We start from the raw sequence: 11974 nt of genomic DNA, 5'->3' as shown, positions 1-11974 counted from the left end.
GATTTGTAGCAAGTAGTTTTCTGTGGGGTTTGTCGCATCTTATGTTATCTTTAGTCACCTTATATCATAAAACTGTGCATATACAGTTTACTTAATGAGCCATGTGATGAATAATTTTGTGCATCTTACATAAATGTTGCCTAAGTTGCTCTTAAGGTGTCCATGAGATTTGGTTTAACTTTTTGCTTTGGGTACATTTGGCCGTGGTGTGATTTTGGTGCAATGTGATATCTCTTAGGCCCCGTTTGGATCCTTGGAATTGAATTCATTGTAATAAGTTATAATTTAGGCATGTATTAATTAAGCTAATATGGTTGTATATGGAATATATTTGCATACTATTGTTAGCTATGCAAGAGAGAAGCTTATATGTTGCATTTCTACTATAGAGAAGCGAGTTGAAGAGTGTGCTACAAGTTGGAGAGTAGAAACATAGCATGGTAATCTATAGAATCATTTTCCATCTCTCACCCTATGAATTTCAAATAGGCTTTTATGTGAACTTTGGAAAGTTAATCTCAAATTCCAAGCTAAATAGCCTAATCCATTAAGTAGATTCCAATTCCTTCAAAATGAAGAAATCCAAATGGGCCCCTTAATGTTTTTCCTTCACACCTGTTGTAACATCGTAGCTGAAATCTGGGAAGGTTTAAGATCAAATGCAAATAGTAATGCAATGTCTGTTTTAGGCTTGGTAGGAATATCTTAATTAAGTACTGTGGAACTGGTAATAATTGACTCACTTGCAGCCTTAATATACCATGGTACTGAGGTAGAAATTTATACCGTATCTTGAAAATAATTTGTTTTGATGCTAAAGGTATCTGAAATGACCTCTGTACCTGATGCTTTGCAAATGGATGCAACTGTTATCTGATTCCACCGTTTTTTATACATCCTTAGAGAAAAAAAGGAAATATTGAACTAATTTACATGACTTATGCTTGGCTATGGAGCCCTGGCATTGATTCATATAAACATTTGGCTGTTACAACTTACTATCTGGTTGTAGGATTATATTTTTGCTTCTAGGAGGAACCCATAAACTGTTGGATCATAATTGTTGTAGATTATGATATTTTAGAAACCATATATTTTGATCAGATATGATGGTCAGATGTTAGCAAATAAGGAACAGATAAAATATTACCCAGATACATTTCGACTCCTGGTTGCTTGAATGTATGCAACTATCTGCGGATGCCATCTATTTGCGATTAATTTCCATGCTGGGATTGTTGGACCCTTTTGATGTTTCATATTCACTGATCAAAGTGCACACTCGAGGAAAATATCTAGCTATATGTTTGCCTTGGCAGGCTGCAAACTACCTCGACATCAAGGGGCTGCTGAACCTGACCCGCCAGACCATTACAGACATGGTCAAGGGTAAGATGCCTGAGGAGGTCTGCAAGGTCAAAATCCAGAAAAAATTAAGCACCTCTTCCACGTCGGCCCTGACCACCACAATGTCCTCTAAGCGAAAGCAGATGGAGGCCGGATTCGACGCCTATTTGGCCCAGATAAAAGCAACTGCCATGGAACTGTTGACTGGTTTTGCTGTTCGCGGTGAAGAATGCAGAAAGCTTGGTCGTCCTCCAGAACAACCACCGTTGGATATTGTTAATTACCCAGGTCCATCTCCCTGTGCTTATCCTCTCTTGGAATTGAAAGTGGAATTGGAGTTAATTGTTAACTATGCATTCCACTTGTGATTTATGATCCAATTATTTTACCTCTGTAGTTTGGTTTGTTGCTTTGTACCCTTCCAGTTCTATTTCCTGTAGCTTTTATTTCTTTATTACTATTATTGCTATGATGTCATTTCTAGTTCTCCCTAAGGTAATTAGTTGCCAATTTTGCTTGCTCCTAATATATACATTGCTTGCTGTCCGGTGCAGAACTGATGAAAGAGCATGGGGGTGGGATTCGATACTGCCGTACTTTCCTGTGCATTATTGGTCCCTATACATGATTTACCTACAGGAATATTATAAGCGCAATTCTCCTGAAGTGTTGGCACGTCAAGTGGAAGCCAATGCTGCCACTGTTCCTGATCTCAATGGAGATGATGGGAATGACGTGACAACCCTGTTCAACTTGGTATCTTCCTGCCTGACTTTCTCCCTCTCTCCAAAACCTTTGTCGTCCCGCTTAGCTTTTACTACATGTAGCCTGATTTCCTAATTTAATTAATATTTGCACAAACTGTGAAATGCTGGTATCAAGTGTATCAATCTGGAGGATCAACTTTTGAATACGCTGAGCTCCTGTGATAAAAAACACAATGTTGATGAGATCAGCCTGAAGGACAAGCTCACCAGCTTTGCCCATCAAACAACTATCGTGGAATATGCTGGATTTACGACCACCAGTGTTGCCTTAAAGGTGTGTCCTTCCCTGCTAACAAACGTAGCCAGGCTGCCTCCTTAACTTATAGATATATTGCTCATTGAAGTTTATTAACTTTCTTGTGTCAATTGCAAACCATGGTTTCAAGTGTATTATGGCGGAGACTTATCTGTTGTTCGAGTTGCTAAAATCCAAGACTGGAATGATACGTGAAGTCATCGTTTGCTCCAGGATTCGGAAGTTGGCCTTCGGATTTATGACCTACAAAGGACCTCGATGTGTTGAAGCTGCTGCCACCATGATGGTACAAGCTTTGGCTTTGCCAGATTGTTACCTACTTAATCTGTAGTTATATTTCTTTGATATGTGTATTTGAACTCCGTGTTGTCTGCAAACTAATCTCTAGGCCGTCACAAAGGAGGCCAAGTTGATGCGTGAGTTGCTAAAGAACAAGTGTGAGGAAAGTATTGGTCCATTTTCATGGAGCGTCTTTGTTAGGGAACGAACCTTTGATGCCATGTTCAGAATATCGAAGGAATGTTCTGCTGTGGAAGAGTCCGCGGGGTATGATATGCACAACAACATTTTTATCGCATACATTATTGTTTTATCTCATTATATACAAGTTTTATCTGCAAAATCAGTTTTCTTTGCTGAGAAGCTAACGCATTGTTATGCACAATAATCAGGGGCAACACTGCTTCTAAATTGATATATGATGAATCTGTTGACAAGAATCCTTCCAAGAAGGAACTAGTTAATAAGGATAACCTGCTGCAAAGGAACAAGATGAACCAAAATACCAAGGTAGGGGGGCTTCTCTTAAAATCAGCTGCTACCTCAAATAAGTTGGTACATTTGTTTTGCGTTTGTGGAACCCTGTACTAATGAGCATTGAATTATGACAAAGACAAGATTTGCTCTAAGGAGGAACTACCTAAAGAAAAAGCTTGGTCCTTGTGTTTATATAATATCATGTTTTTAGATCAATGATAAATTTGATGTACTCTATTATCGCTGGAGCTATGTGCATGCACAGAATACACGTGGACCTGTAACCTGTGTATCATGGATCCCTACAGTGAGTTTTTCTTATTGTTGCTTCATCCTAGAAGCAAGCAATATTGGTTCCTCCTAGAAGCATTTACCTTAAACTATTTTCTGTGCAGAACCGTCGTTCAATGTTGGCATTAGCTGGCAATGATGGCGTAGTAATTGTATGGGAACTCAAGGGCCCTGAGGTACCAAACCTTCATGATCGAAACTAGGAAATCAATTATTTTCATTCTGGACGCAAAAAGGCAGCTCAAGAATTTGATGTGGCTTCAATCGAGTCAATCATGGTCACCCAGAGCGATAGTCAATCATGGCCACCCAGAGTTATTCTGAAGGTGAGGGCATATTTGGTGCCAATGAGGATGAGGATAAGATGAGGCAGATCAGACTCTTCTGACTTCCAGAGTTCAGAAAGTTCTAGAGACGCAAGCAGACTTACAATCTGCGATGTCTGAAGTGGTTAACAATGTCCAAGATATTATAGTAAGGTTGTATGCTCTAGCTATAGTTGCTGATTAAGCTAACTATAAGATATCTGATTTGACTATTGCTAGCAATGATGTTAAGGAGAAGCTGGAAAGCATTGAAGAATCAGTGGAGAACCTTTCAGAGAAACTGTAATCCATCGAAGCAGCAATAGAGACTAACAGAACTGAATTGGATTCTGTTGTTAAAGAAGTTATTCTTTCTAGATTTACTACTTTTGAGGTAGTAGTGACAAAAGGTGTCTAGAGACTAGTGGACAATGCAGAGATGACACAGAAGGAGAAGCTTGAATTGCTGCTTTCCAAAGCTGATGTCATTGACAATCAGTTAAAGTCCATCGTATCTTAGTATTACAAGGTAGACACAACATTGCTCCAGAACAAAAATCATTTGGAACGGAGTGTCATAGATAGGGTAACAAAGATAGACAACGCTATGCATTCGAAGCAAAGTGATGTAGAACAGACTCTCACAGATAGGTTGAGGCAGGCATAGGAATGTATGCAACCACGCCTAAACGCAATTGAGGAGAATCAAGAAAAACATACTGAGATGATCTCGATGTTTGATACATTGACGAAGCTCTGGCAGAATTTAAGAAACAAAGCATGACATCCATAACGAGGTATGTAAATTTGTGAGTCAAATTTGTGAGCTACAATATGTTTGAGTCAGCAGGACTATGGTGAAGAATCTGAGGGCCTTAACAAAAATCATTATGGATGTCATGCTTTGTTTCTCAAATTTTACAAGAGTTTTATCAATGTATCAAACCTTTAGATCATCTCAGTGTGTTTTTCTTGATTCTCCTTCTCAATTGCGTTTAGGCATGGTTGCATACATTTCTTTGCCTGCCTTAACCTATCTGTGAGAGTCTGTGAGAGTCTGTTCCACATCACTTTGCTTCGAAAGCATAGCGTTGTCCATCTTCGTTACCCTATGTATGACACTCCGTTCGAAATGATTTTTGTTTTGTAGCAATGTTGTGTCCACCTTGTAATACTGAGATACGATGGACTTTAACTGATTGTCAATGACATCAGCTTTGGAAAGCAGTCATTCAAGCATCTCCTTCTGTGTCATCTCTGCGTTGTCCACGGGTTTTTGGACACCTTGTGTCACTGCTGCCTCAAGAGTAGTCAATCTAGGAAGAATAACTTCTTTAACAACAGAATCCAATTCAGTTCTGTTAGTCTCTATTGCTGCTTCGATGGCCTGCAGTTTCTCTTAAATCTTCTCCACTTATTCTTCGATGCTTTCCAGCTTCTCCTTAGCATCATTGCTAGCAACAGTCAAATCAGATATCTTATTGTTAGCTTAATCAGCAACTATAGCTAGAGCAGACAACCTTACTATAATATCTTGGACATTGTTAACCACTTCAGACACCGTATATTGCAAGTCTGCTTGCGTCTCTAGAACTTTTCGAACTCTGGAAGTCACATGAGTCTGCTCTGCCTCATCTTCCATCCCCATCCTCATTGGCACCAGATGTGCCCTCACCTTCAGAATCGCTCTGGGTGGCCATGATTGACTATCGCTCTGGGTGACCATAATTGACTCGATTGAAGCCACATCAAATTCTTGAGCTGCCTCACCCATAGAGCTTTTGCGCTCTAGGTGAAAATAATTGATTTCCTTGATATAGTTTCGATCATGAAGGTTTGGTACCTCAGGGCCCATGAGTTCTCATATAATTACTACGCCATCATTGCCAACAATGAACGACGGTTCTGCACGGAAAATAGTTTAAGATAAATGCTTCTAGAAGGAACCAATATTGTTTGCTTTTAGGATGAACCAACAATAAGAAAAACTCACTTGAACATAGCTCCAGCGATAATAGAGTACATCAAATTTATCATCGATCTGAAAACATAATATTATATAAACACAAGGACCAGTATTTTTCAACATGCAAAGTATATACTTTCAGTAGCACAGAGGTTTATTACATTTTTATCCTGTATGTGAAGTGCATGGACACACATGGTCCCCATGGTAGAACCTGGCCGCACAAGTGAAATCGTTGTAGATCGTTAAAGTTACAGAGTTTTTCAACTCCAAATTCTGCTCCGTTTCTTTGTTTGCAGGATTTGTACAAACTAGGACAATTGACCGTCTGAATGTCTCAAGAGCAAGTCGAGAGCAGTAAGCAAGTTCAGCCAGAAGTTCTGCTCGGAAATTGTCATCCCGAACCGACGCTTCCCAAACTTGAAAACAGCACCCTGACCTTCCGAACCCTTCCCCCTCATCAGCGCCACAGCCGTTGACTTTTCTGCTTTAATTCCCCATCCCCAGCTCCCAAATCCTTCATCTCGTCGTCTGCACACGCAACAGCATCCAAGCAGAGAAGCTAGAGCAACTGGCAGCGAGGACAGGAGGCAAGAAGCGGCGGTGGCGGCATGGACCGGAACCTGAGCGGGTTCCTGATCGGGTGCGTGGGCACCGCCGTGACGCTGCTGGCGTACCAGCAGATGGTGGTGACCAGCACTTCGCCGCGGGCTTCGTCGTCCTCCGCTTCGTCAAGGAAGGATTCCTCTCCCTCTGAACCTTTGGTGCGCCTGAGGCCTGAGCCATGCGTGAGGCATCATCGCCCCTTCCTCTCCGCTGCTTGTATTTCTGCTGCTTGCTAGTTCAGTCCCGCAGCTGCCGCTGTGTGTGCTGCTCAGGTTCTTGGAAAACACTGTAATAAGTACTGTAGTAACTTTTATGTAGTGCATGGTTGACTCATGTGACACGGACGATTGTTGCTGGTTGAAGGGTCTACTCTGTCGGAATCGATGTACTATCTTACTAGTATGTACCTGAAGAACAGCAGACTGCAGACCAGCGTAGTTCTTGCTTGCCTTCTTTAGCTAATTATTGAAGAAAAGTTCAAATTTACACGAATCCTGATTGTGTTGAGCCTTGTGTTGCCGTTGTTCCTTTCTTACTGACACTTTGGCTTGCCAGTTCATCTATATTTTTACTTTATATAGGAGTACAAGTATTAGTAACTGCTTGTAAGTCAGTGAGTTTGTTCTCCCTTGTTGAACTAATAAAATTGGCATGAATTCAACCAAAAAGATTGATGCTGTTTCCCACAAGCTTTTAGACTCAGCTACAGGAACCAGGGAGCGACTGCAGTTCTTCTCACAACTCCAATGAAACAAAATTTCTCAGTTTTTCTTTTTTTTTAAGGTCGTTTCTCAGTTTACCTACTTACCTGTCGCAGCTAGCAGCAGATTCGTTTGAAGTGTCCTACGCAAAATGACTGCATCCTTCTCTTAGAGGGTGGTTGGTTCGTGAAATGAGATAGTCTATCATACAACTCAGTTTTTTTAAGGTTTATGAAATAGAATGAATTGATTTATAATAAGTTCGTTCCTCGTAAGTTAATAATTAGTACTAATATAATAAATGTATCGTTCTTATAAAGCTAATAATTAATACTAGTATAAGTAATAAAGTGATTTCACTAATTTTAAGACTTTGTTACTATGCTTGGGAGGAACTATCAGTTCCTCTCGTAAACTCTCCCGTGAGACTGAAGGGTAGTTTAGTATTTTTCTTTTTCTCTTCTTCCAAACATACAGATACTCACGAATAGGAAGTAATTCGCCGGCGACGGCCACCCGCTGCCCCGTTAATTCGCCGGCGACCGGCGCCCACTGCCCGTCGTAATCCAACCAAGGGGAATAGGAGTTCGTTGCTGCTCGTGCGCGATCTGCAAGTATGCTGCTGCTCTCCTCGCCACCAACCACCTCCCTGTATCTGCAAAAGGCATGCATTCAGCCATTCAGAGACGACGCAAGCACACAGCAAGCTGGCTCCGTCGGTGGAGCCGATTCATACATCTGGACACGACCTGCGCGGCTGCGCCTAGAATCCGATTGGAAGTGCCGCTCGCCTGCTGACTGCCGCCCACTGCCGGAGCCCGCCGGCCTCCCACAGTGCGCCCCGGCTGCCGGTTCCTTGCCTCGGCTGCCGTCGTTCTGTCACGAACAGTCGAACTCTGAACCAGGGGTTGCGGAGCCCACCGGCGCTAGGAGAGGGAGGCAACTGCAGGAGAGGAAGAGAGCGGTAAAGTTACCTTGCTACCCTTCGAATTTATTTTGAAATTAGTTCCTAACCCATGTATTTTAGGTTCCAACCCACAACTTAAGTTCTTTTGTAAGTTCTTCCTATTTTATAACCATTAGATCTATCTAAACGGGGATGGCTCTCTCTTTTTTTGCAAGCACTGTAAAATTTCTCAATTTAAGATATTGACTCGTGATGCATTACCTCGCCTAGAATGGGTTGATTCCCTGAATCAAATACTCTGTTACAAAAGAAGTCAATTGCTAATGCTCAGTCATACATGCCTCATGATAAAATAGTAGCACACGCCCATATATAAACAGAACACCCTATGATCTTGTCAGTACACCACTGCTTCCTCCATCTCCTTGCCTCGTCTACCAACATCACCTTCTAAATGGTTCAAACTAATCTGCTGATGTTGAGACATAGTTCTGCTGATCGTGGCGAAAGAACGCTGACTCGGACACTGGCACCGACATTTTCAGACGTGCATCTCTTCTTCAGTAGTCGAGAACAATCTTCTTCACAGAAGCGTACGTGCCAATCGCAGCAACCACGGAACCCAGAACAATAATGGTGGCGATGAGCGCGACCTCCGCCCTGCTGCAGCGCGCCACGCCGAAGATCTTGAGGTAGAAGATGCAGGGGAGCAGCATCGCGGCCATGACGCTGAGGAGTGAGCCGACGAGCGCCATGAGGTGTCCAAAGAAGGGCACCGCGAGCGCGACGACGACCGTGCTGACGACCAGCAGGGTCCTGACCAGCACGTTGATGGACCTCTTGCTGCTGCCGCGGCCGGAGCCGGAGCCGGCGGCGAGCAGCAGCCTCTCCTCCACCGCCGTCGCGAGCGGCGTCACCATCAGGGCGTACTTGGAGAAGGGGCTGATCAGCGTGGTGTAGATCGCTAGCTTCGAGCCTATCTTGCCCTCGGGCAGGTTCAGCGTCACCTGGGACTTGACGTCGTCGCCGTACATGAGGTAGCCGAGGATCGCCATGGATCCGTAGTTGAAAGTGCACAAGACGAAGCATATGACAAGCACCTATATGCAAGCAAAAGAGACACGTACAAACTTCAGTCTAGTCTTGCATACTGTAATGTATAACTGCATATGCATAGGGATAAAGTATACTACTGTCCAGTCACTATCATATATTTTTACGCCTCCTATTGTTTAATAGTGAACCATTGTGGTAGAAGACAAAGCATTTGACGCATCAGTTTGGAACCACACATTGAGATGGCAGCGCAGCTGACTCCGAGGCACCAGATGCAGTATCATACTCGGCCATGACAGCTGCTACTGAAGGCTAGTATTTGTTTTTCTAAGGAAACCTAGACTGATTGTTACTCCTACTTCACAAATGTTACTTTCACTTTCAACACAAAAAAAGCAAGCATTCTGTTTTCAGTTATGTCTTACTCTTTGGTGCCATGACCATGAGAATAATGCACAGCTACTCACCCTGGAGAACCTTTTCTTCTCCTTCATGGAGTTGCAGAGCGTCGGGAAAATGGCATGGCCGCAGTAGCAGAAGGTGTAGAGGCCCAGAGCAGTGGGGAGGCCACTGACGTTGAGCATCCTCCCCTTCGCGCGGAACCCGACGCCGTCGGCCACCGCGGTCCACAGCACGCAGACGACGACGACGGCCGATGCGAGCACGCCGCTGGCGGACACGTAGGCGAGCACGCCGAGGCTCCGGAGCCACGTGGTGGGCAGGATGACGAGGGCGACGAGCACGACGAAGAGCTGCTTCCCGGAGACCACGAGGGTTGCGGCGCCACCGCCGTCGCCGCCGCGGCCGAGGCCGAGGCTGATGCTGGTGCCCGGGAACAGCTTGTCCAGGTTGTCCCCTTCCAGGATGAGGAAGCCGATGGCGACGAGGTAGAGCTCGGCGTAGAGGAACGCGGACGCGGCGAGGCGGCCGCCGCGCCCGAACGCGAGCGCGCCGATGTCCGGGTAGCCCCGCACGGCCGGGGACGCGTCCATGCACCGCTGCAGGAGCAGGCCCGTGTAGCAGCACGCCGTCGCGACGACGAGCAGCAGCGCCAGGCTCAGCCACCCGCCCTCCGACAGCGCGTACGGGATGGACAGCAGCCCGACGCCTGAGAGAAACCAAGAACAACCAACGTTGGCATGGCAACGCCCTGTATAACTCCAGTAGAAACGAAGCTGGCAACGCAGGCCGCAAACGCGACGTGTACACACTCACCGGAGAGGCCGTTGAGGCCATTGAAGCAGGTCCACACGAAGCTCGCGCCGCCGTCGGGCTCCGCCGGGCCGAAGCCGCGCGCCTCCGGGTCCTTGCGCGCCTCGTAGGCGTGGAGGAGGGGCTGCTGCACCAGGCCCCGCAGCGCGGCCGGCGAGCCGTCGGGCGGGCCGCGCGACGCCGTCCCACCATTGGCCATATCTTATCCGGCTGCCTCCGCTGCAGCTAGCAAGCTGGCGCCGCGCGTGCACGCACGCACACGCACCCGATGGAGCAGAAGCGAACCGAGCACAGAGCAGAGCAGAGCACCGCCGCGCGAGCCGTAAATAACAAGCCTGCGTTGTTTATGGGGGAAAGCTAACGGCTCGTTTTTCTGCCCGTGGCCGTGGCCCGTGGGCACGGTGCCACGGTGACGACTGACGAGACGAGCACGGCGCCACGAGTTGGCTGCGTCTGGTAACAACTCAGTCTCCGCTAATACGTCATCTATATTGTTGCTTCTCATATCCTCACTTTGCGACCAACTTTACCATCCTGCTGCTGCTAATAGCTCTGCAGGCGCGGCCTCACCGTCTCACACCCATCGGCCATCGTTGTGCCGCGACCACCGCTCTAAACCTCTCCTCTAGGCTTTGCCAGGTGACACGAAGGCACTAAAAACTCTTGAACCCTAGTCATAGACCTAACCCAACGCCCTCTCACCTTCTTCTCCGATGCCCCTCAAACCCTTCTTTGATGCCCCTAAAATCTGTTTTCTTTGAAAAGATATTTAGTTATGGTTGTGACTAATAAGATATACTACTACAATAATACTACAACGAGAACGATCATGGTGGAGACTGGAGAGTGGGCGTCGTCCTTGCCTTTGAGTTTGCGGGCGGCCATGTGCTCGGCGAGAGGCCGAGAGAGAGAGAGAGTCAATCCAGATCCCCTGGTCGGATTGGCTGTTCCACGAATCATAGTGTTTCGTCGCGATCGCCCCACATAACGCAGATGTTTTGTCTACGAACGAGATCCATGTGGTATACTGGTAGTTTTTATACCTATCTACTGTACAAAAAAATGTTTATTCACGACGCACGGAGCTCGATGGAGACTGTTGAGAAGAACCCAAGTGTACGTGAATGAAGACACTGCTGCCTGCTGGAGAGTGTAGGGCGGCGACCTCACGTGGTGCCACTGCCACCTCAGTCCTCATCCAATCCATGTCCACACTCCACAGTCGCATACTCGCATGTGGTAGATAGAGAGCGAGGAAGAAAAGACGGGAACTGCTTCGCTTACAAGCACAAACCATTTGTCTGCAACCACATCCCTATCGGTTGTAAATTGTAGCCGGCCTGATGTACGCCTTGGGCCCAAGAGACCTGGCCCTGTTCTGCTTCGGTGAGCTCGGCCCGAAGGCCCAACCACCAAAAGCATTGCAGCCTATCAGCCTATTCGTTTGGCTATGGCTTGTTATCGTAAATTTCCAATCGAAACAGTATTTTTCTCTCATACAAATCAGTCAGTAGTACTTCTTTATGAAACAGCAACAATACAAACTAGAGGCTGATCAACAATACTTCTTTACGAACCAGGAGGCGTCCAGTCGAGATCGCCGGCTAGTCCCGTCCGTCAGCCAGGTCAAAGAGGTACGGCGGCTAGAGCCTAGAGGCGGGCAGGCAGCCAACACGCGAGGCCACGTTGATCGTACGAGACTGAATCCTTTGGTTCTTGTGGAGTTGTACAGTAGATGGCACAACCAAAAGCTTTCGAGGCTCTTAGGCAATCTCTCACGTCAAAACACCTAAAAGATCTATTC

At 46.0% G+C, this 11974-nt stretch overlaps 2 protein-coding genes across 2 annotated transcripts; one reads left to right on the top strand and one right to left on the bottom strand.

Moving 5' to 3' along the window:
- Positions 1-6: 6 nt before the first annotated feature.
- Positions 7-6801, top strand: LOC136490716 (uncharacterized). Its single transcript, XM_066486915.1, has 8 exons — positions 7-440; positions 1320-1635; positions 1902-2103; positions 2230-2388; positions 2501-2656; positions 2759-2916; positions 3042-3159; positions 5988-6801. The coding sequence occupies exons 3-8, from the start codon at positions 1972-1974 to the stop codon at positions 6018-6020; spliced, it is 756 nt and encodes a 251-aa protein (XP_066343012.1). The 5' UTR covers positions 7-440; positions 1320-1635; positions 1902-1971; the 3' UTR covers positions 6021-6801.
- Positions 6802-8149: 1348 nt separating this feature from the next.
- LOC136493119 (amino acid transporter AVT1I-like) lies at positions 8150-10601 on the bottom strand. Its single transcript, XM_066489160.1, has 3 exons — positions 10174-10601; positions 9426-10066; positions 8150-9002 (listed from the first exon to the last, which is right to left on the bottom strand). The coding sequence occupies exons 1-3, from the start codon at positions 10367-10369 to the stop codon at positions 8463-8465; spliced, it is 1377 nt and encodes a 458-aa protein (XP_066345257.1). The 5' UTR covers positions 10370-10601; the 3' UTR covers positions 8150-8462.
- Positions 10602-11974: the final 1373 nt, after the last annotated feature.

This window comes from Miscanthus floridulus, chromosome 11 (genome assembly GCF_019320115.1).
Source record: "Miscanthus floridulus cultivar M001 chromosome 11, ASM1932011v1, whole genome shotgun sequence".
NCBI classification, from domain to species: Eukaryota; Viridiplantae; Streptophyta; class Magnoliopsida; order Poales; family Poaceae; genus Miscanthus; species Miscanthus floridulus.
Note: the sequence above shows the minus strand (reverse complement) of the source record. Positions and strands in the feature narration are given on the sequence as shown.

Coding starts and splice junctions, on each gene's coding strand:
- LOC136490716 (XM_066486915.1), top strand. CDS start 1,972: ATGATTTACCTACAGGAATATTATAAGCGCAATTCTCCTGAAGTGTTG. Junction 2,389..2,500: donor CCACCAGTGTTGCCTTAAAG/GTGTGTCCTTCC, acceptor CATGGTTTCAAG/TGTATTATGGCGGAGACTTA. Junction 2,917..3,041: donor GCTGTGGAAGAGTCCGCGGG/GTATGATATGCA, acceptor CACAATAATCAG/GGGCAACACTGCTTCTAAAT.
- LOC136493119 (XM_066489160.1), bottom strand. CDS start 10,369: ATGGCCAATGGTGGGACGGCGTCGCGCGGCCCGCCCGACGGCTCGCCG. Junction 10,067..10,173: donor TGGCCTCAACGGCCTCTCCG/GTGAGTGTGTAC, acceptor GGTTTCTCTCAG/GCGTCGGGCTGCTGTCCATC. Junction 9,003..9,425: donor AGAAGAAAAGGTTCTCCAGG/GTGAGTAGCTGT, acceptor GCTTGCATATAG/GTGCTTGTCATATGCTTCGT.